General features: G+C 42.6%; 2 protein-coding genes across 2 annotated transcripts in view; one reads left to right on the top strand and one right to left on the bottom strand.

Annotated features, from left to right (window-relative positions):
• LOC140142064 (nucleoporin NUP35-like) overlaps positions 1-8,586 on the bottom strand; it is a 32,045-nt gene extending 23,459 nt beyond the window's left edge. The window contains exon 1 of the mRNA XM_072164005.1: positions 8,450-8,586. Within this exon, the coding sequence (XP_072020106.1) occupies positions 8,450-8,534 (85 nt within the window). The 5' untranslated portion in view covers positions 8,535-8,586. The remainder of the gene's footprint in view (positions 1-8,449) is intronic.
• Positions 8,587-8,710: 124 nt separating this feature from the next.
• LOC140142061 (protein adenylyltransferase SelO, mitochondrial-like) lies at positions 8,711-22,503 on the top strand. The gene is made up of 12 exons (XM_072164001.1): positions 8,711-9,364; positions 11,829-12,001; positions 13,190-13,301; positions 14,037-14,160; positions 14,713-14,828; positions 15,235-15,338; positions 15,558-15,762; positions 17,228-17,428; positions 18,438-18,558; positions 19,533-19,757; positions 20,205-20,325; positions 20,681-22,503. Exons 1-12 carry the CDS (start codon positions 8,775-8,777, stop codon positions 20,809-20,811), a joined length of 2,223 nt encoding a protein of 740 aa, XP_072020102.1. The 5' UTR covers positions 8,711-8,774; the 3' UTR covers positions 20,812-22,503.
• Positions 22,504-24,274: the final 1,771 nt, after the last annotated feature.

The following is a 24,274-nucleotide window of genomic DNA, read 5'->3' as shown; positions in this document are numbered from 1 at the left end:
ATTCGGTGACGTCACACACGATAATCATCCCTTATCCGACTTGGGCAGCCCCTACTCGGCCAAACTTGCAGGGGGCGGCCGGGGACCGGGATAATCAACATCGGAAAGGTAAGATCGCACCGGTTATGAGTCTACCAAACATTTTTGTTTGGGACTAGACTCAGTACACGGTCGATCTTACCGCTTCCGATGTTGATTAAGATACTTCTTGCATCAACATCTGAAAGATCGATCTAGCAAGTAACCGACGGATGGAGGTACAAGATTGGCCAGCATCTGATAAGGATCGGGAGAGTGGGTAGCATGGTAATCGCGAGGTCAAACTATTTCCCCCCCTCACGGCCGGCAAACAGAAAGACTACGTGAACAGACAAAACCCCTGAACTGAAAGTGCAGTGGTTAAGAATAGAAACACTGGTTCTTACCATGTTGGGATTCTGATTGTCGCAAAACACCTGATACCCAACCACCATATTATCTCCGCAGAATAGCCCTGGAGAACTTATCGCCTGGTCGTTGGTTTACGTTTTTGTAGTAAACCGTGGAAAAGGACGACGGGTTCTTCCAAGACACAGCCTGACAAATCTCTTCAATGGGGACCCCCCTATGGTAGGCCCACGAAGATGAGATAGATCTGGTTGAGTGGGCCTTGGGGCGAGCGTCTTTTGCCGCCCGAGGCCACCAACACCTGGACCAGCCACCGTGCCAGAGTCTGTTTAGCGGCTGGACCGTGCGGTTCTGCGTGAGTGATAAATAAGCGGTCATGAGCCCCTCTTAAGGTTTGTGTTCGCCAAGGTAGTGCTGTAGCGCCTCACCGGGCACCACAACCTGTCTTCGGCTATTGATTTAACCCTGCCCAATACTGGGTAGGAAGAGGGCGAAAGTGTCGGAATGTACTTCGCTCATTTTTTGCAAGGAAATCCGGCGAAGAAACAGCGTCGCCCGTTGTTAGTAACACGGAGGCTGACTTCGAGACTGCGTGCAACTCTGAGCAGCGCCGCCCCGGCCAACGCCAGAAGAAAGGCCGCTTTAAGAGTGACGTATTTAAGGGTCGCTTTTGACAGGGGCTCAAAAGGGGACCCTTAATATACTCCAAGACTGTGTTGAGGTCCCATGGAGGGACCACCTTCCTTTCCGGCGGCGCCGTTGAACATACCGTCGAGAAGAAGACTTAGGGACCCATCTGAATTGATAGTCGACCCGCCTTCAAATCCTCGATGAATCGAGAGAATGGCTGACTTATAGTTGGCTATCGCTGCCTGCTGAAGTCCTGACCTGAACTTTTCTGTCAGAAAATCTGCCACTAGAGGCACAGGGGCTCTAGTGGGAGATGTATTTCTCTCATCGCACCATGCGTAGTAGGGAGCCAAACGCTGACTATACGCACGGAGGGTAGACTCGTCACCCCCGGCGATGAGAGAAGCAGCTTCTGATGAAAAGCCTCCTCCGCCAGACGCTTCCTGATAAGGGCCATGCAGCTAACTGCAGGTGCTCTAGTGGTAGACTTGGTACCTCTCCTCCGGCATCCGAAGTAGATTTGGTAACTCGGGAGTACTCGCGGCTGTGCCGCTAGTAGATCCACCATCGGGTCGAAACCACAGGTGTTTCGCCAGAACGGTGCTATCAGAATGACGTTGCAATCCTCCTCCCGATCTTGGTCACCACCCTTGCGAGCAGTGAGATCGGGGAAAGCGTAAGCAGTCATTCCTCCCCAGTCTCACGGACAGAGCGCCCACGGCGAATGCCTGTGGGTCTGCGACCCTCGAGCAGTACACCGGCAGCTGATGATTGCGATGAGATGCGAACAAATCTATCGAGGGGTGGTACATCACCTCGAAGATCGTCTGGGCGACCTGCGGAGCAAGGGACCATTCTGTAGGTCCCGACACCTTTCCTCGTGACAGATCGTCCGCGAGGATGTTGGTGCCTCCCGCTATGTGCATCGCTCTCAACGTAATCTGCCTGGCCTTGCACCACCCTATCAGGCGTAGTGCGTGCAGGCACAACCGTGGTGACCTGGTGCCCCTTGTCTGTTGAGGTAGGCCACCACGGTTGTGTTGTCCGCTTGGACAACGATATGAGATCTCACGATCACCTTCTCGAAATGCTGGAGAGTTCTCTCCACTGCCCAAAGTTCGAGAAGGTTGATATGGAACTCCGCCTCCGTGGCCGACCATAGGCCCGAGACTGAGTCCCGTGGATGTGGCCCCCAGCCCAGCTTTGACGCGCCGGTCGTCACCACGTGACGCACCGCTGGTGCAGGGAACCTGACACCTTGAGTCAAATTGGGCTGATGGGTCCACCACCAGAGTTCCTCTCGCGCGATCTCCGACATCGGAACCGCGAGGGATATTGGGTGACGACTGGGCCTGTAAAAGGCTAGAAGGTGTAGTTGTATAGGCCTCATGTGAAAGCGGCAGTACGGCACGAGGTCTACTATACTGGCCATAAGGCCCAAAACCTTCATCCATGCCACAGCGGGTGCTCCCTCTGACTCGGCCAAGCGTCGGGCACACCTCGCCATGTTCGTCACCCTCTCGGTGAGGGCGCCGCGATCCCCTCCTTGAGGTTGATCTGGGCCCCTAAGAATAGTGGTGTTCTGCGTCGGGACCAAATTGGATTTCTTGACGTTGATCAGAAATCCCAGGTCCGCACCGTGCACGGACTACTAACTCCACGAGACACTGTGTCTCCAGTGGGGTGCGTCCGTAAATGAACCAATCGTCCAGGTAGCAACACATGTTGACTCCCCTGCGCTTCAGGTATGCTGCCACCGCCCTGACCAGGAGTGTAAACACTCTGGGGGAGGCGGACAAGCCGAATGGCAGGCATCGAAACTGGTAAGTTTGACCCTGTACCTTGAAGCGTAGAAACCTCTGATCTTGAGGTGCGATCGGAACATGCAGATATGCGTCCGAGAGATCTAGCGATGCCGCCCACATACCCTTGATGGGGCAGGCTAGCACCGGCGAGAGTCTCCATTCTGAACCTCTTGGGCCTGATGAACCTGCTCAACGGCTTGAGGTTCAGAATGGGCCTCCAGTCGCCGGTCTTCTTTGGAGCCAGAAAAAAGTGCTCCAAAACCCCTTGGTGAAAGGGGGGTAGACCGGGACAATCGCTTGCTTCGTGAGAAGCTGAGTGACCTCTGACAGTAGTGCCCGACGCTGGGGGCCGTCTGGCGGCACTACCGTGGACCTCTGAATCGTGCAGGCGCACGAGGGGTGGCTGGTAAAGTCCAGCCTGTAACCCCCACTGACCACTGACAATACCCAGGCGCCCGTGAGATGGCATGCCATCTCTGCGCGTAATGCAATAAGCGGCCGCCCACGGGAGGAATCCCCTGGAGTAAGTCCAAGGCCTGCCGGCATGGACTGTCGACCGCCGTGCCCTCAGGACCGATCTGGTTTGCCACCCTTAGAAGAACGGCTCTTCTTAGGGGCTTGCCATACGATCCAGCACTACTCTTGCGCTTCCCAGATTTTTTGGGAGGTGCTGGAGTAGCCTCGGCTCGGGTGTAGTCTGTGGTGCGCGCCCTGCTGAAGCGGAGCTGGCGCTGAAGAACGCTTAGAAGACTTCTTCTTCTTGTGCTTCTTCTTCGCTTTACTGCCCTTCCCTTGGTCAGGGCAGCCTCTGACTTCTTCAGAGTGCTCTCATTGGTGGCCTTCTTTGCCCGGTCCTCCACCGTAGCGCAAAAGGCCTGTCCAAAGAGTAGCCCCTGTCCCACCGAGTCTGACTTCTTCATTGCTTCAGCAAAGTCGGAGCCGTAAGTTGACTGGAGGGACAGACAGGCATTCTCCCGGCGGCGAGATGACATCCTATGGGCTAGGCCCATAGAACTCTCGTTGAGGTTAGCTGTTAGCACCGCTAACAGATTAACCTCATGGAAGAGTTCCGACGTTGCCCGTGGTCGTTCGCTACCTTCCTACCGAGGTGCTCGGCAAGCGTGGTAGCGACGCTAGAGACTCTGATAAGCGGCGTGCTCGCTTATCGATGAGCTTAGCTCCTCCTCCCACTGGGGGGAGAACGACCCGCGCGCCTTGGCCGCTAGCGGCCGGCGCTTGGCAACGGCTGGATCCATGTCAGGGACCCTGAGGTAGGTTTCAGTAGTCCTCCTGCGAAACACGCAGTGGAAGCGTGCAAGCACGCGGGCGTCGAAGCTCCAGCGAGCCTGACAGCCCCACGAAACCTACCCTTGAGGTCCGCCGGGAATGCAAGTGCGGGCGACCCTTGTGTGGACGCGCTAGCTGGGCATCCTACTGAAAAGATCCCCTGGTCCTCCTGAACGGACTCCTCCTGAGAGAAAGCCAGGCCCAAACCTTGGGCCACACGGCTCATCACCTCAGCGGTGTCCGTGAGGCAGACCATTGCTAGCGAAGTTCCTCACGGGAAGCGGGGAAGGATACCTGAAGCTAGCTGCACAGTCTCATCAGACTGTGAGTCGCTACTGGTTTCATCTTCCGACTCCTTTCCCTCGCCTTCAGACTCTGACTCACTCTCTGATGAGGAAGAGATCTGACGACGGGCATCTGAAGGTGGACAGGGAGGTGTCGCCACCGTGTGGCTAGCCAACTGAACACCAGCAGAAGAGGGAGTACTCCCGCTAGACCCCGAGATGCTAGCTATAGCACCCGGGATCCGTGACGCCTCGCTGCTGTCGCCTAGCCATAGCAGTGTGCGGCCTACCCTGAGCTGTATCAGGGTTAGCCACTCGCGCGCCGGGTTGGGTAACAACTGGTGGTACTGCTTGCCCAACGCTAGGCGGCACTTGCCACGGTGCTAGACCGTGGAAGAAACTACCCTGCGGCGGATACCACGGGGCATACCCTGTTGGTAGCTGACCCTGAAAGGATCCGCCACCAGGGAAACCCCATGGAACGGCAGTACCAGTACCGCCTCCCCCCCCCTGTTGCCACAGAGACTGTGGTAACCAGGACCAGTACTGCGGTCCCTGCGTGGTTGTAGCGTAGGTGCCCGGTAGGGCTCCCGGCTGCGCACCACTGTACCCATGCCTCACAGCGTTCCCGCTAGAGGATCAAGCCAGTGTATGGGTACCCCGCTATACTGGCTGTCCCTTGGCTAAAAGGAGCTGGCCTAGTATCACGGGTAGCTGGGCGTGTATACCCTCGATCAGTCACCTCGCTACCTGAATAGGCAGTATCAACCAATGGAGCCATGCTCCGCTGAATAGATAGTGATCGATCATAAGAGGGTCATTGACCCATTGACTGTAATGGATCACCCACGCTCTGCTGGCTCTCGAGGACATAAGTGGGTTGTTGATCAGCCAGGCTGTTCAAACTACCTACCCTAACCTCTTGAGCCTCGCCCAAGGTCGCTGTGTGTGGCGGACCACTCACGGCAGCTATGGGCGTGCATAGTGGCTACCACAGTACCACTGAAGTCAAGCCGTAGCTTCGCCTCGGTAGCTGCCACTGTTTGCACTTGGGGCGCTGTCCCGTGAGAGACTGCGAGCCCAACCCCGGGATAGCCGCTAGCCAGTCCCGGAGGACAGCCGGCAGCCATTCCAAGGCCAGGGAATCACTCGGCGGTCCCACCATGGAACGCTGCCGTGTGACAACCCCAGTTGGTTCTGCTAAGACTACACCAAGCGTTAGCCCCGGTATCGCTCTCTGCTAAACCCATGCACGCGTTTTCATTCGACCCTTGCGGGAACGAAGCAGCGTGCTGCTGCGTGCCGTGGATCAACCCAGGCAAGCCCGGGTTCCACTGGCACGCCATGCGTGCTACAGACCGCCGAGGCAAGTCCGCTGCACGCTGTATGCTAGGATTCAACCCAGGCAAGCCCGGGTACCCTTGGCATACTGTCCGTCGCCGCTACTTCGCGGGTGCTAGACCCGCTGCGTTCGCCAGCAATAGACGGGTGTCCACCTGCAAGAAACTCGCTAGAGATCTCACTGGTAGACTGGTACTCGCCTGTTAGGGCAAGTACCGCCCTGCTGCCTGCTACTAGCTTAGGCGTTAAGTCAGTGCTTTCGCTGGCTGCTAGGCCTTCGGGCTCGCTAGCAGTCCCCGGAGGGTCCGCCTGCTTGCCCGGGACCGGAGCCCCAGAGGTTACCTTAGCTTGGCCCTTGCCGTCGGCGCTAGTACCTACCATATCAATCTTACCTGTAGGCTTCTGTTTCTTAGTCTTCGTCTTCTGTCTGTGTCGAAGACCCAAACGAGCGCTACTTTCTAAATCCTCGAAGTGGATGTCCGATAAGCCTATGCAAAAGGAAGCACACTTATTTGATTTAGAGCAATCCCTGTGGGTGTAGCAGAGTGGATGCGGGTCCCACTCTGCCACAAGGGAAGGGCATGATTGACAAGGCCTGGACATTGTAGTAATCGGGAGCGATAGCACTACCCCCGAACACAAGCTCAAGCCCAATAAACAGACCCACACGCACAGTGGCTGACGCTGATGTAGTGGTATGATATAAAAAATATATAAACAAAGGGATGAAAAACTGAAAACCCTTTGGGGAAGATTTGTCAGGCTGGTCCCTTCGGAAACCCACCGAACTCTTAGCAGTAACTCGTCATCAGACGCAGCACTGAAAGATATAACGATAGAGCACACCATAAACATAGCGAAAAGCAGTCACCATACAGGTATACACAGTCCTGTAAAAACAACAATAATAACTTACTAGTCTGCTATAGTTGTTTTACGTGAGAACAAAAAATAAAATGGCGCCCTAAGGGCGGCCATTTTGAAACGTGTGTTCCGTGATATCTGAACGGAAACACTCATACAAGCTAAGTTTTTGGATCGTTTTTGTCACTTTTCTAGCGAAAAATGTCGTCAAAACTATCTCCCTAGCGTACTATACTGGTTGGTTTTTACCTCAGGTGTAACAAACAAACTGTATATCTCGTCCTTTGGTTCGTAATGATACTTAGCGTTGGTAAAGAAAAATCCACACGTCTATCTCATCTAGAAACCAAGGAGGATAAGGATGATTATCGTGGTGACGTCACCGAATGGGTGAGTCCACTCGGGGATCGGGTTTTTTGTTATTTATTCATTTATGTGGGAAAAAATGACTATTGGTTTTTTCCGCATCTCGGGATCGATGCAAGAAGTATCTTAATCAACATCGGAAACGGTAAGATCGACCGGTGTACTGAGTCTAATGGTTTGCGTGGTTGCATTTAAACAAATCATTACGTTAGAAATAGAAATAACATTCTATTCACCATCTGCAAGCCTATGATCTTTTTAAACAAAAACCTGTACCACATAACTGCCTGGTTTTTATTGTTTATAAAACTCGGGATAAAACAACTCTAAAATGTACCAGAACATGAACAGTAATTTTTTTTTATTACAATCACCAACACAGAACCGGCCCCAACCGGCTTCGAGCGAACCACGTGTTAGTTGAATACGGCAACACATGCAGACTCGACAGCGCCGTCATACAGAACAGGCACATGCCTTGGTTTTGCACGTCACGCTAGTCATGTGCACTAACAGCGGGACGATATTATGCGTGAGCTAGCTGGCAACACAGCAGCTGATTTTCACCTTGTTTCGCATTGAAACCAACGGGCGTGTATGGTATGACAATGTATGGGAAAGAAAATACACGTGGGCGATTTACAGAGATTTTTTTTAATGGATCTTGTACTAGTTGTAGCTGACAGAACAAGCTTTATTTTGATATCACATACAATATATTGGGCCACGGGAACCATATTTCCGTAAGTGATACATTTTTGAAAAAAATATTAAAATACTTTCCCCTTATCAAAAAATCTAGGGATTTCAGTATATAGGGCACTGAAGTCTGTACTTAATATACAATTAATAAAAATAATCATTTATAGGCCGCGTGTAGTTTCTATTTTGAGATATAAATCACCATTTTGACGAAAAATATTGGAGCCATCACAAAAAAAACGACCAACATGGCCGCTCGGAGTCGGAAAAAACCTCAACTTTGGACAATCGTAGATGCAAAAATACTCATCGGATTTCAATATTTTTTGGATTTTTATTTGATTTCATCCCTTTTTAGTTGTATTACGAAGTTGTATATACTCTATCTTAAATATTAAACAAATGAGAGCAATTCTAAAACGTTTGCTTTTTGCGTTCAACAAGCCGTGTGCTTGTGTGTGAATGGAAAACAACGGTACGCCGTGCGCGCTGCACAGTGGACACCCTACTACTAGTACTAGCCTAAATTGTAATCGTGTTGTGTGAAATATTATGCGATATACGATAGCCGATTGCGGTTGGGTCACACACAGCTGTTGAAAGCTAGTGTTCATTCAATTGAAATTCAAGTTTCTAGTATAGTGTACCATTTTCAACATATTCAATATTGTTCATGAGCAAAGACCACAGAAAGTTGCAGAATTCAACAGCATGACACTGCTGACTTTTAAAAAAATCATCAATAATTTGATACTTCTTTTGACAACCAAAACAATGACTTACCTGGCAAAAATTGGCCACTGTGACTTGGCTGTATATTATGATGGCTATGGGAATGCGGTGGTGATCCTAAAGTCATTGGCTCCATGGTGGTTGTATTACTTTTTAGCCCCAATTTTACACCAGCAATGCAGCAATGCAAAAACGTTTTGAAATTTGCAGGGTTGGGCAATATTCAATATTCGATCGACAAATAAATTCATGGGCGCATGTTGCAATCTGTCATGAATTTTTCGTAAGCTAGGGAGTCAATTACGTCATAGGTCGTGTTTTGAAGGCCGGATCCCGGATCCAAGATTTTTATCGGATTATTGTCACAAATCTGTACATGTTTTGCGATCATGCGATTGATATTAGTCATGTTATGAATCGAGCGATACATATTGCTTCCCTGCACATTTCTTGCGGTGGCAAAGTGCAGTTCAGAAGTCGATCAATCTGTAAGCTTATCTCCTCTTCTTCTTCTTCATCTCAGGTATCTTCAAATTCAGCTAGCCAAGTTGGTCATGGTCCGAACAATTTACAAAATAAAACAGGTCCTGTTCAAATTATGTTGCACCGTATGACGAAGAACAAATTACGTCCAAAGAAAATGGCATCATTAGAATCTCTTAATTTTGACAATCTCGTGCTGAGATCGCTTCCAATTGATTCTGTAGAGGAAATTCAACCTCGTCAGGTGAAAGGTGCTTGCTTTTCCAAGATGAAGTTATCCCCCGTCGCTAATCCTGACACAGTTGCAGTGTCGTCATCTGCATTACGACTGCTGGATCTTGATGAGGAGCAGTGGCAAAGAGCTGAATTTGCTGAATATTTTGGTGGTAATAAACTGTTGCCAGGCAGTCAACTTGCTGCACATTGCTATTGTGGACATCAATTTGGTTATTTTGCTGGGCAACTTGGAGATGGAGCTGCAATGTAAGTTTAATTATGATCAAATTCAAAGTTCTCCAAAAGATGGGGACAAATAAAAGAAGGAAAGTATTTATGTCCATTTAGGGCGGGTGTCGGCAACGTTTTTTGATGTTGACATATTTCCAGGGCTGTCAACTCCCACGCATCGGCCGTGAGTCTTACGCATTGGGTCACTTTCTCACGGTCTCACGCCAAGGTAGTATAATCTCACACCTAAAGGTAAATCTCACGCAAAAAGCTGAAAATTGAGTAAAATCTCACGCATCGTCATGAATAAACTTGTTCCTACCCCCCCCCTGCTTTTCACATTCTCGAGCGCCATGGCTCAAATAATCATGGGTCAAAATGAACATTGAAGTCGGCAAATCCCGGTAGGCCTCTGTCTCACGCCAAGCAATTCCAAAATGTTGACAGCCCTGATATTTCGTATCTCGACCATACAATTTGGGTTTCCGAAAAAATACCTGACTTTTTTTTTTCATGATTATATTTAGGAAAATTGTAAAAATTTAAACCCAAAGTAACATAGCGATCACATAGTGATCACATATGTAGCGACTAGTGACAAAGTGTACACTTACACCAGAAAACAAGGCAAACTAGATATATTGCATCCTCAGAAGGCTGCGAAGTCCAGCCGTGACCTTGAAGTGACCTTATATGACCTTGAAAAGATTTGGAACACAATTGCCTTTTCATAAAAAATGTTGGCATTACGTTTGATAACAATCTACCTAATAAAATAATTTGACCTTTGTTGACCTCTGATGACCTTGAAATGACCTCCATTTTGTTTTAAATCATATCAATACTACATATTCTAATTTACATTTAAATTGGACTGAATTTTGGAATTTGACCCATTTTGACCTTTGGTTGACCTCTGGTGACCTTGAAATGACCTCCATCATATTTTGAATCCTACCGTGATTACATATACTAATTTTCATTTGAATTGGGCAAATTTCAAAATTTTACCCCTTTTGACCCCAAAACAGACCCCTCCCCATGTTCAAGCCAAATCTGATTATAACCCTACATGCACCCAAGGCTATAGTCATTTTTGCATTATTCTGATGATCACAGCACCTAATATGCAGGAAAAAGTGAACTTTAAGGTGATTTTCAGTAATCAACCCTATTTTACCCCTTCATGACCTTGAACTCAAAATCCGTGTTTACCCTATAGACACCAGCTAATGTCAGTGCATATGTGTCAATCTCATCTCTGTACTATGTAATCTGTAGGAAAGGGAGCATTTTGAAAGTATTTGGTTATGTGCAGAAAAATCCCTTAATGACCTTTGACCCCAAATCTGTGTTTACCCCATAGACTCCAACTATAGTCGATGCCGATGACCAAGGTCCAGTGCGCTACCATGTAAGCTGAGAAAGAAGAAGCATTTTTGGTAAAATTCGCATTTTTAGCCAAAATTACTCATGCGTGACATTTGACCCAAAATGGGTCATGTCAAATGTAAAGGCTGGGGTAGTGGAGCCTTTGCCCAAGTTTGGTTAGAATCGGTCGAATAATTAGGGAGCTAGAGCCAATTATGTCAAATGTTGACAGAAAGAAAGAAAGAAGCAGAAACCACTGGGATGCAAGAGTCCAGCCGTTGCTCGGCTGGACTAAATATTGCCAAAAGTATGACGCCTGAAGGCAAATAACAAGAAAAGTTGGCGTAAAAGATAAGATTTGGCACTGCATTTTGTTGAATATCAATATACATTGGAAATGGCCAATATTTTGAGTGAAAATGAGCTTGCCTGACAAAGCCATTTCCTGAGCACTACATTGTATGTCGCCATCATGGAAGAAGTTCTGTTGACATATTGACATCACTTTATCTACAGGATTCCGACAGAAGATGTGTCAACGCCGGTCCAAATGTCCACACTCCTAAAGCATTCAACCTTATTTGAGACATATATTATATGTAGCTCTTCGAATTAGCTCACTGATAGCTTCGCATTTGAGGCTAGTCCATTACAATCGAAATCTAGAAGGGGTGTATACAGTATAGCAGGGCCAACCAAACTTTAGTCAGATGAGTAATTAATGGATTTCCATTTTACGAAGTAATTTCAAGGTCGACATGTAGAGGCCACGAGAGGTCAAAAAAGTGAATATTCTTGGATTTTCTTGATATGTGCAATTTTTGCATGGTTGAACAGAAAGAATTGTTAGGCTGTGCAACTGCCCCCGCCAGTGGAATCTAGCAGACCTAGTACCTAAAATATATATTTTTTATTCAAATAAAATAATTCAAATCTGTTTTGGTTTAAATGCTTTAACATATTTTTGAAAGTTTTCTGTGATGTTAAATTAAGTTTTGTGTTTTAAGATTGTTTTAACTCATACTTATTCCAAATCCAAAAGAAAGTCATTGCATACAAATATAATATAGCCCAATATTATTTTCAAAATAACTTCTCTAATTTACTAACAATATTGATAATTCTACAGGTATCTTGGTGAAGTAGTCAACAAAGCAGGGAAGAGATGGGAGATTCAATTGAAAGGTTCAGGTTTGACTCCGTATTCCAGACAAGCAGATGGAAGGAAAGTACTTCGCTCTAGTATCAGGGAGTTCTTGTGCAGTGAAGCAATGCATCACCTTGGAATATCTACAACAAGAGGTATAATCAGAGACAGAATTAAAACGATTTAATAGTTTGCATCTGACATTACTGTCCACGGTTAGATAAAAATCATATGCAGAATCGGGGTCTCGTTTGCAGGTATTTACAAAAAAGGGGTGTGTGAGCATGGTAGGTATTATAGAAGGAGGTTCCACAGAAAAATCCTAATCCACTCAATAGGGTTAAGCTGATTACGCTATTCAACGCGAGTCATCACTTGAATGGATTTAATCAGTGCAGTCCCTCAAACACGGCCTTTGATGTTTATGATCGTTATGCGACAATATCGATCATCTATTTTAAAATTTAATTTAAACAGACCCCCCAGGTGACCCGTACCGGAAATGGATGGTATTACTGCCCTTTTGCATCAGTCACATGAGCTTCGATTGCGTCATTGTGTTTCCGAGTTCAAGTTGATTTACTAGCAAAAACCTGATCGAATTCCCTCATTTCCTTCCAAAGTTACGGTGAATTTATGTATTTTTTCTGATCATGATATTAGTAATACTGGCGGGTGTCTGCGGGACCTTTAAACCAGTGGAAATGATTTGGAAAGGTTTTCCAAGACTGGCAATGTTATTTCTATGATCCGCCAAGCTTGGCCATAAGAAATATTGGCGTTATAAAATTACCGGAAGTAAATTGTTTTCCTTTGTTTATGGTCACGGCCACAATGCTTTGTGGGTAAAAATGACGTCATTCTGCTTAGAAGTCGCGATAACGGTGGTTCAAAACCGGCCAAGCTCAATAGATAAGAAGCTTAGCAAATCGATAGTGCACCATTCATACCTGATTGCTCAGTATCGACTCATAACGATCATAGTACAAAGGGAACTGGGTTCGTGAATTCTCCTTCTATAATACCTACCATGGTGTGAGCATACACAGATATCATGCAGGTGAATGTGATAGTGGTTGCATGCATGTGTAATACAGATGTAAGTGTTATGTTTGCATTGTGTTTAAGGGTTACTATTATAACTATTGTTAAACACTAGAACTGAATGATTACCTGGATGTTATGGTTATAAATTAACAATAATTAATACAAATATGTCATCTAAATGCTACTGGTATAATTTTCCTACCTAATATCGCTAATATGTAATGTTCCCATTCCTAGCTATTTATACTCATTGAGACTGAAAATATTGTCTTAATTTTGTTAATTTTGTTTTTCAGCTGGATGTTGCATTACCTCAGATACCAAAGTCATCAGAGATGTGTTCTACAGTGGCAATCCTATACGAGAAAAAGCTACCGTCATATTGAGGATAGCACCAACATTTATCAGGTAAGTTTGTTTGTTTGGGTGTGAAAGGTCTCGCTCGTGATGATAAAAATAAGTGATGATGACATTAAAATACATGAGAAAAGAAAATCATTGACACCTCATGCATATTTGCTTGGGTAGGATTAGGCCCATGTTCACTGGAGGGGTGTGAAAACTGGCTCTACAAATTAAAATAATAATAGCTATTAAACCTACTCAACTATTATCGCTGATTGGCTTTATATAACAAGACTCAACACAGGAAGATTGTACGTATTGATCTATAGATGAATTGACTTCTGACGTCAATGCCTGGCAATATGCGCACGCATCATCACAATTTCCATTGTTTTTTGCGCGCATCATATTTTGTTCAGGGCCCATGTTTTTAAAACTCCCGCCCACATCACAATAAGGCTATTGAACGTGTAGTTGCATGCGGTTCGCTCAAGCATATCGATAAACCAGTCCCTTGCCTTTGTTGATAAAGTCAACTCATCTATATTAATGGAGATGTCTGAAATTTTTTTGCATAAGAATGAACTGAATCACTTGCTACATAATGCAATCAAGGGTTCATTCCAAGCAGTAGAGATCATTTGCAGATCATTTTCCTTCTGTCTCTCTCCACCCTCTCTTTTCTCTCCCCCTCTCTTACATCTTTTCATCTTACGTCTTTTTTCAATGTTATGTGAGTGTGTTTTTTGTCTCACTGAAAATGATTTGTATGAATGTTATCAATATTATGCCTTACAGGTTTGGGTCATTTGAAATCTTCAAGCCTCTAGATCCCATGTCAGGTCGCCAAGGACCTAGTGTTGGCAGGAAAGACATCTTGGACAAGATGCTAGACTATACTATCAAAACATTCTATCCTAAGGTGAGAATTAACATTATCTAATCTATGTTGGCATGCTTGGCTCCATATATCATAGTACTGCCATAATGACCTTGGGTCAAGCAGATACTGAATGCATCACACTTTCCCCTCCCATCTGACATGTCTATTTGTGATAGTCTGTAGGGCTTAATTACCGGAATGCCAATATACAGAAAGATGTCAAGGTTACAAGTATATGTTTCTTTCTGGGTTGAGAATTCTTTTATAAGGTGACACAGGGAGAGATGAGGCATCTCAATCTCATGCCTTCATTCTTTTCTTATTTAGCAGGCTCTCTGACTCTGTCCTGCCTCTATACTGTGTCAGGAATTTCAGTAAGATTAAGTTTGTGCATACTCATGTAACAAACATTGAGATAAAGAGTACTTCCAAAACAATTTCAAGTTTAGAACACCAAAAAAGGACCAAAGTCCTAAACTGATTATGTGTGAGAATGATTAATTCAATTAGTGACTGCTATTTAATAGAAATAAAGTGGCTTCAAAAATGCATAACATTGTTTTCTGTTTCTTTTTTATACTGCTAAAATAGGTCTATGAAGATCACCCTGAGGACACAGGAGCAAGGAACCTTGCCTTCTATAAGGAGGTTATGAGATTGACTGCTATGCTTGTAGCTGAATGGCAGTGTGTGGGATTTTGTCATGGGTGGGTATTATGTACAATTTCCCAGTTGCGTAGCCAAGACAGAGCAGGGGGAGAGCACAGAAATTTTTCAGGGATAAAATGGGGACAGCAAAGAGTGTCACTAAAGTACCAAACCCTCTAATAAGTCTTATAAATACTGACAATGATTAGCCAGTGGCAGCACCAGGAGTTTTTTTTATGGAGGGAAAAGGGGGGATAGATATATTTTGCAGCCCAGCAAAAATCTGGAAAATTTCCCCCAAAATGGGCAATTTTTGCCAAATGGGCATTTGTTGCCCAAAACTCATGAATGAGTTGATGAGCACTCTTACAGAGACATTTTACACTTCACATGTCTGTATCAAGAGCAACATAACAAGCAGATAACCACTAAAAACCGTGTCTATCTTGCCCTCTTACATTACAGTGTACTGAATACAGACAATATGAGTATTGCAGGTGCTACTATTGACTATGGACCATTTGGGTTTATGGATGCATACAACCCTGACCATATATGCAACACATCAGGTAAGAGTAACAGGTGTTCTTCAATTAGTGAGGGTAAAATCAGTTTTAGATGACAGGTGCTGTCCAATTCATTCTTGATTACACAGAATTTTTTTTTCTATCTCAAATTTACCTGGAAATATTTTTCCGTGGAGGTAGTTCGGCCCATGCCTCCTCTGATTACACCATTGAATAGAGTGAATACACTGTAAAAAAAACCATATTTTATCTCCTTTTCAGATGATGGTGGTCGTTATTCTTATAAGAAACAACCAGAAATCTGTCGATGGAATCTTGGCAAGCTTGCCGAGGCTATTTCTATGTCATTACCAGAACAAGAAGCAAAGGCTGAATTGCCCTTGTATGATGAATGCTACCAGAGACATTACATGGAGAAGATGAGGAAGAAACTGGGACTTCTAAGAGTAGCAGAAGATGACGATAAGTAAGCACTTTTGGAATCTTTCTGAATATAATGAGACATCGAAATTTATCTTTAGGTTCATGTCTGATATGTGCAATGAACATTTCCATGTAGGGTACTTTATATACTCATCAGATTTTGGTCTCATTGGTTCACAACACCTCCTAGTTTCAGTAAATATAAACTAAAATGAGCTAAATACTCAATAATAGATACTATTTATATTGCCAGCTGAAAGACTGAACAAAAATGGTCCACTAATTACATGACAGGGGTAAACTCAAGTTCTCTCTTACAGTGGCGTAGCCAGGATTTTGGAACCGAGGGGGCTCAACTTGTAAATGTACCGACAGAAATAAAAAAGGATTATAAGCGGTGGTACCGACATAAAAAATTTTCATGTAAATTTCAATTTCATTCACAATTTTTCATCATTATTTATAATTCTCCCCTTTTTTCTGTCACCCTGGGTCAAAAATAGTTTATTGTTAACCCAATTTCTTTTTCACTTAACGCCTTCCGTGGTACTGACGGCCTTACATGAACCGGACGGCCATGGCGGGGGGAGGGGGAGCACCCACTGGCTACGCCTTTGCTCTCTTACAAACAAATGGTTGAAATTCAAACTTTGTAAATAAAAAGGTGCTGACTGTAACTGAGGGTTTATGTCTCAGCTATGTTTATAGATCTTGGGTAGACTCAATTACAATCTGTTGGGGGATCATATCATTCACCAAAGAATCTGTTTTACCAAACATATGACCATACCAGTTTATACACCTGGGTGGAGAACTGCTACATGTACGCACATAGCTGCATTTTTTTACGGTCTTAAACACGAAGACACGCATCGCTCTATCGGGTAACAAAAAGGCACATAACACTGGTGTGATTTGTTAATGTTAGACACAATTTTTTTAATGATTGGCCCTCATGAATATGCAAGAATTCACAACATAAAAAGCACAGGGACTTTGGCTGTCGGTGAATAGTCTGTATTATTTTCTAGTCTGTGGGAGAGAGGGAGTAGAGTTGATGAGCCTTGCCAAATGTACAACATAATATAACTGCTGTCAGGGCCGTAGCAAGGTTGAATAATGTGGGCGGCCATCACAAATGTGGGGCGGCCAAATTAGAAATATATACCCAAATTGAAATAAAGATATAAAGAAAATATAACAAATTTCTCAAAAAGTGGGGCGGCCATGGCATCCCTGGCCGCCCCGCTTGCTACAGCCCTGACTACTGTGATCTAACTGCTGTGATCTAACCTTCTGATCATGAGTCAAAGTCAGTACATCTGTGCCACCAAACCCTCGGGTATTGCAAAGATTTATGTCCATGTGGTTCAAGCATTATGAAATGTCATATAATGTTTAAGTTTTGAAGGACCAGTACCATGGAATACCCAGCAGAATATCCTCAGCGCAAATCTTTCAAAGCAGTGGCATTCATTGTTCTTAAATGTTCACATTTGTCATTTCAGAGCACTGATAGAATCTTTCCTTGACACAATGGACCAAACCAAAGCAGACTTTACCAATTGTTTCCGATGTTTAAGTCAGCTCCTCCTCCCAGGCACTCCTGGATGTGATGATGCCAAGGAGAAGATACTGGAATACCTGGTGTCACAATCATGTACAGCAGAAGAATTGAAAAAAGCATGTAAACCTCAAATGGATCCTAGGTAACTACTGTAATGGAAGAGCATGTAATGTGAAAACTTCATATGTTAGATGGTGTAATATATTGAACATTTCACAAATGTAAATTTATACCAATCTTTAGGCTTAGTGATGCATAGATGTTGCTGGATGTTCCTAATACTCTTGCCCAATAATTCAAGGCATGTTGTTAGTTGGAGAAAATAGACACATTTTTGATTTTACATTGAAGGCTATCAATGTGCTCAAACAGGCACTGGATGGGAAGGCACTGCATTCTAATTTGGAACCTCTGCAGTACCTGAGGATATGGTAAACTGTTGTGATTTGAGAGCAACACAGACAGAATTATGCACTGAAACCAGATATTACAATATTAATTTTGTCATGGTGCATATTTGCATGGAGGATTCAGAATATATCAAATAAAAGTTGCAAACTAACCCTAACCATCCAAGGGCTATAAAAGGCTACACCTCAAAGCGACTGCAAGCACCAAGTATCCCACTTGATCCGATTGCACAATCATCCGAACAAACATACTCACAAAATGTTGGCCGGGCAGCGTACACACTCATCCCTGGTCTTGTGCTCTACACTAAATGGGTCTGTGGTTCAAACTGGACCAAATCAAACTACTTTTCCCTTCATCTTCTTTCTTTCTTTCTTCCTTCCTTTCTTCCTTCCTTCCTTCCTTCCTTTCTTTCTTTCTTTCTTTCTTTCTTTCTTTCTTTCTTTCTTTCTTTCTTTCTTTCTTTCTTTCTTTCTTTCTTTCTTTCTTTCTTTCTTTCTTTCTTTCTTCCTTTCTCCCTCCCTCCCTTCCTTTATTCATTCCTTCATTTCTTCCTCCCTCCCTCCCTTCCTTCTTTCCTTCCTTCCTTCCTTTCCACTTCGACAAAAAACCTTCAGTGCATTAGGACTAAGGTACAATATACTCAGGTCTCCCTCAATAATTTCATACTTTCAGAAAATTGTAAACCTCAATATAATAAGTGATCTGTGGATGTAACATAATGTGTTTGCAATATGTAGAGAGATGCAGATGATGATGATGTTGATGCAAGTCAACCCAGACCTATTATCACAGTTAGCAGGTGGACATCAGAGATTACTTAGAGAATTACAGAAGATGGAACAAGCTGAGGAACTCAAGGTAAGAATGCATCAGCTGTATAAGGTTATTAATAGATGGTATAGATTCAAGTCAACCCAGACCTATTATCACAGTTAGCAGGTGGACATCAGAGATTACTTAGAGAACTACAGAAGATGGAACAAGCTGAAGAACTCAAGGTAAGAATGCATCAGCTGTATAAGGTTATTAATAGATGGTATAAATTCAAGTCAACCCAGACCTATTATCACAGTTAGCAGGTGGACATCAGAGATTACTTAGAGAATTACAGAAGATGGAACAAGCTGAAGAACTCATGGTAAGAATGCAAAGATGTTGATGCAAATTACCTAAAGAGTTAATGTCACAGTTATCAGTTGAACACCAGAAACTTCAGAAGAAACAATCTTAGGAACTCATTTGAATCAAAGTAAGAATGCACCAGCTATCATTCAGAGGTATAAATGGAGTAGGTCATTAGTAGATGATGTCGATCCATTATCACCATGATCACAGCTTGCAGGTGGACATCAGAAACTACTGATGGAGCTATACTTTGATCAGCTCGTAATCGGCGGGCCTTATAACATTACAGATTAATATCAAAATATTATATTTTAAGAATTTTCTTGTGACATCTCACCAGGAGTATTACAAATTATTAATTCAAGTCCTATACTTTGTCTACTTTCTTTAACACACAAAATATAGACCAGACAGGTCTAATAGCACTCTTAACATGGGTCTACTTTAACATTTCCGCCTATTATGAGCTACATATGCACACTATATGCATATTATAAACATGTTGAGGGACTCCGTTATGTGGCCAAATGTGGCCATATAAAAGTTCAATACTAGCATCAATTTGTTACTATTTAATTAGTAAAATTAATGTAGGTATTCCCCATTCACATGGCTATTGCCAAGTTTGCTTATAATTATTGTATTCAAAAAGCATAACACTTTGGTTAAAATATTAATATCAATTTCATAATAATTTCACATTTCAGGATCTTACTGATGCCAAGAAGCAAGAAACTGACCGAGGGAAATGGTCTGCCTGGCTGGACTCTTACAATGCTAGACTAACTAAAGAAGTCACTACTGATGCAAATTTTGAAGAACATAACCAGGAAAGGTCAAAGGTCATGAATGCTAACAACCCTAAGTTTGTGTTGCGCAACTACATTGCCCAGAATGCCATCAATGCTGCAGAGAAGGGAGACTATTCCGAGGTATTAAAGAATTTGGCCTTATCAAGAATGATGTAGTTAATATCTTATTGGATTCAATATCAACAGAACTCAAAAAGGCAGATCCATTGATACAGTACCCTTTCACCAAAGTCAGTAAGACAGATTCTTTGCTGCATTCGACTTCAATATATGGCATTTTCAAACATTAGACCTACCTGTTGTTAATTATGAAGTGTCATAAATAAATGTGGACCCGAAGATTTCAAATTTAAGGGTCCAAATGGAGACAATGTTGGCTTACTATGAGCACTGAATATCAATATTGAATATGAGAATATTTTGAGTGTTTTTAGTTATGCTTTGGCTCAGACATCAGTAGGTCCAGAAGCACATTTCCATATGATGCCAATGATTTCCTTAAACAAGGTATCATGGTTATTTTATATTTCTGATATGGTTTTACTTATGTTTGCATTTATTGTGTAGGTGCAGCGAGTACTAAAGATGTTGGAAACCCCATATAGTGATACCAATGATTTGGAAAGTCTAGCAGCAAAACCAAGTGAAGATGAAGGGGCTAGTACAAGCACAGCAGATGAAGATTCAGGTAGTTATATCAGATTCATTTATTATAAATGGCTATAAAATCAACTTTATAGCTCACTCCAAAGGTGGTAAAATATTTGAAGATTTGATATTTATATCTTGAAAGAGGTCCGTCAAGTTTGTATTTATTATCAGGTTTGGCTGTCAATTAAGTAGCCTATTTGAATAAAATTAAACAATTTACATTTGCTATTTCAGAACCACATTTGATGACATTGACGACATTTGGTACAATGGTGTTAGTATCCCCACGCTTGTATGCCGTCCACTAATTTACAATGTAATTTACAATGTAATTTAATTTGCTAATTAGGTAGCTCATTTGCATATTTGATGTTTTCCTTTTTCATATCCAGGTGCGACTGCAGGAGCAGGTCCATCCTCAGCTAGCAATCAGCAGCAGACATCGACTGCTGTAAAAAGCTGTACAGGGTTATCATATGACAGCAAACCACCTGAATGGGCTGCTAATCTACAGGTCACATGATCTTCATAAATGCCTCATGTTATGCTACCTCCCACCTCAGAAAATGTCATGTTGTGATAATACATGCAAGTAATATCGTTAGACTTGCAAAGGATTTTGATCATTAATGTACCGCTGCCCACCATAAAAGCACCCACCATAGCGGTACTAAAGAAATTATATTTGTGTGTGTGAAATTGTATTCGAGATTTTTGTCTCAGGTTTTCACCATATTATGGGTGTATCCTTCGTGCAAGAGAATACCAAACAAATCCCAACTCTAATCCTAACCCTAATCCTAAATCCTAACCCTAACTCTAATCCTATTAGTATTTTGTGTTCTCTTACACTAAGGATAAATCATATTATGTCAATTGTAAAATGGGTGTAGGAGTCACATGTTGAGCGATATGCAATGTCACCAACCACATAAAGTAAGGTTGGGTTTGCTTGATTGTTACCATGACATTTGATGAGGAGGAGACTAGGTGACATTGAGGCATACAAACTGCATCTCTTTGGTATCTCAGGTAGTCCTACAGAGATGGATTTCAAACTTACAATTGCTAGTTCTTAAAGCATATCTTATACTGCCAACACCCCAAAGGGAGAAATAGGGATATTGGGTCAAAGATGTGGTTAGGTATACTATCTCAGTAAAAGTGCATGGGAACAAAAGATTCAGAAGTCATTGATTTTGATGGTTTTGTTTTGTTTTTTCAGGGAAGGCTCAAATCTAAACATAGCCCCATAACCCAAAAACCACAAGTGCCCAGGTTTGATCCTCAATGGTTCAGATTTTTGACTCTCTCAATTTATTATTTATCAGTTTGACTGAGCTTCTCATTCTATTCACATGTGATTAGAAGAAATTTTTGCCATGAAAGTGATGTACACATTTGTTGTTTTTATGCAAACATTTTATATATAACTAAGATTTTCAGAAATGGGGATTTTCATAAACAAAAACTTATAAAAAGATGCAGGGACTGTTACCAGGTATGATATCAAAATCCTCATATTCTGTGGATAACTTTCTTAAACCACAGATTTGAAATATAGATGTAAATATATTACATAATTGGAGTATTTGATATGCTTTAATAACTACATCCTTAAGGCCGTATGCAGATGTATAATATTTGATGTAACATATCTACATTATTTAATCTAGTCCCATTCTATTTCCAATAATGTTTAAGTTCTAACGAATGTTTGATGACGTAAAATTGATAATATGTTAAGTATAATATCTGGTAGAAATATATTATCGATTTTACGTCATCAAACATTCGTTAGAACTTAAACATTACCGGAAATATGGCAATAGATTAAATAACGTAGATATGTTACATCAAATATTATACGTCTAATAAAAAGTATGCATACGGCCTTAGGCTATAATTGATATTACGAAAGGTTAGTACAAGCCCTATCTGCAATAGCTGCCCTGTAGACATTGACAATACTATTTCTGCATTCCATACTGTACACATCCAAAACTATTACACCTAGCAGCTATTGCCTATGGGGCCTTCTTGCACCTTCTTGAATAATCATTTTGCAGGGTTGATAATCTTTTGTTCGGACTGCCATTAATGACGGTATAGGCCTAAACCCTTTGGGAAGCCTATACTTGATGATGAGATATCCATTGAGAATGTGAACCATTATTTGTAACATGTATCAAATCAGATGAATATTTTATGAAAGCAAAAAGAATAATTTTATACCTCGACATTACTGTAAATGCTTCCATGCAAGATGCAATGAATAATTATGTTAAAATGTAGCACATACCTGGAAAAGATTTTTTGATAAAAAGTGGAGTAGATTGCATTGCACTGTGGATTAGTGCCTGGCCTTACTGAGCATGCAAGTTCTTATTCTACTATAGTATTTTGCTCTCGGCTTGACTCTCGGCATTCGCGCACATATCTTTATGGCATCTTTAAACATGTGCAAGTGTACACCAGCAATTTGAGCGAACTCTCACGATTTGAAACTGCATCAAATGAAATGTACACTGATTTGAGAAGAGTAAAAATACTATATTGATCAAAAGCATGCCAATTATACCTTGTGATGTCATCTGTACACTGCATTCACTCCACCTATTAACTAAAGGTTGTAAAGGACACTTCTGGACTGCATTTACTGGATTGCATCTGCAATATATATCATTTGTATTGAAGTCTATATTAGAAATCAATATAAATTGTTGATGCAGGGTTACTGGTTATACTATCTGTACAATATAAATTCTAGTTTCTATGGCCGAAATGTGGTTTGAATCTAAATAAAATCAAGTCATTTTGGAATAGATGGGTTTGGTCATACAATATGTATAATGTAATCACTATACTTTGGCTCACCTCAAGTTCGGTAGTGACGTACATGCATTTTCCACTGGTCACATTATCAAATTGCATGGGTAAAGTTAATCTTGTAGAGCGTATAAGAACACATACAAGAGTGGTTTGTTGGCACGCTTGTGGCGTGGCCGCGTTGACATCACTACTGAACTTGGAGTGAACCAATGTATACATATGAAATGGTAAATGTGTAATGGTATTTTCTTGCTATTTACCGGGGCTATTTATGCATTGAATTAACCATGGTAGGTATTAATAGAAGGAGAATTCACGAACCCAGTTCCCTTTGTACTATGATCGTTATGAGTCGATACTGAGCAATCAGGTATGAATGGTGCACTATCGATTTGCTAAGCTTCTTATCTATTGAGCTTGGTCGGTTATGAACCACCGTTATCGCGACTTCTAAGCAGAATGATGTCATTTTTACCCACAAAGCATTGTGGCCGTGACCATAAACAAAGGAAAACAATTTACTTCCGATAATTTTATAACGCCAATATTTCTTATGGCCAAGCTTGGCGGATCGTAGAAACAACTTTGCCAGTCTTGGAAAACCTTTCCAAATCATTTCCACTGGTTTAAAAGTCCCGCAGACACCTGCCAGTATTACTAATCACGATCAGAAAAAATACATAAATTCACCGTAACTTTGGAAGGAAATGAAGGAATTCGATCAGGTTTTCACTAGTAAATCAACTTGAACTCGGAAACACAATGACGCAATCGAAGATCATGTGACCGATGCAAAAGGGCACTAATACCATCCATTTCCGGTATGGGTCACCTGGGGGGTCGGTTTAGATTAAATTTTAAAATAGATGATTGATATTGTCGCATAACGATCATAAACATCAAAGGCCGTGTTTGAGGGACTGCACTGATTAAATCCATTCAAGTGATGACTCGCGTTGAATAGCGTAATCGGCTTAACCCTATTGAGTGGATTAGGATTTTTCTGTGGAATCTCCTTCTATAATACCTACCATGAATTAACTTAGACAGTCAGGTTTAATTGTGTATTTGAAAACCTAATTTCATTTTGTAAAAAATCATGAATAAGAAATCATGAAAGATGTGTTATTGTATCCTTGAACCCAACAGGTTTT

The sequence above is a fragment of the Amphiura filiformis genome, chromosome 20, assembly GCF_039555335.1.
Source record: "Amphiura filiformis chromosome 20, Afil_fr2py, whole genome shotgun sequence".
Taxonomy (NCBI): domain Eukaryota; kingdom Metazoa; phylum Echinodermata; class Ophiuroidea; order Amphilepidida; family Amphiuridae; genus Amphiura; species Amphiura filiformis.
Note: the sequence above shows the minus strand (reverse complement) of the source record. Positions and strands in the feature narration are given on the sequence as shown.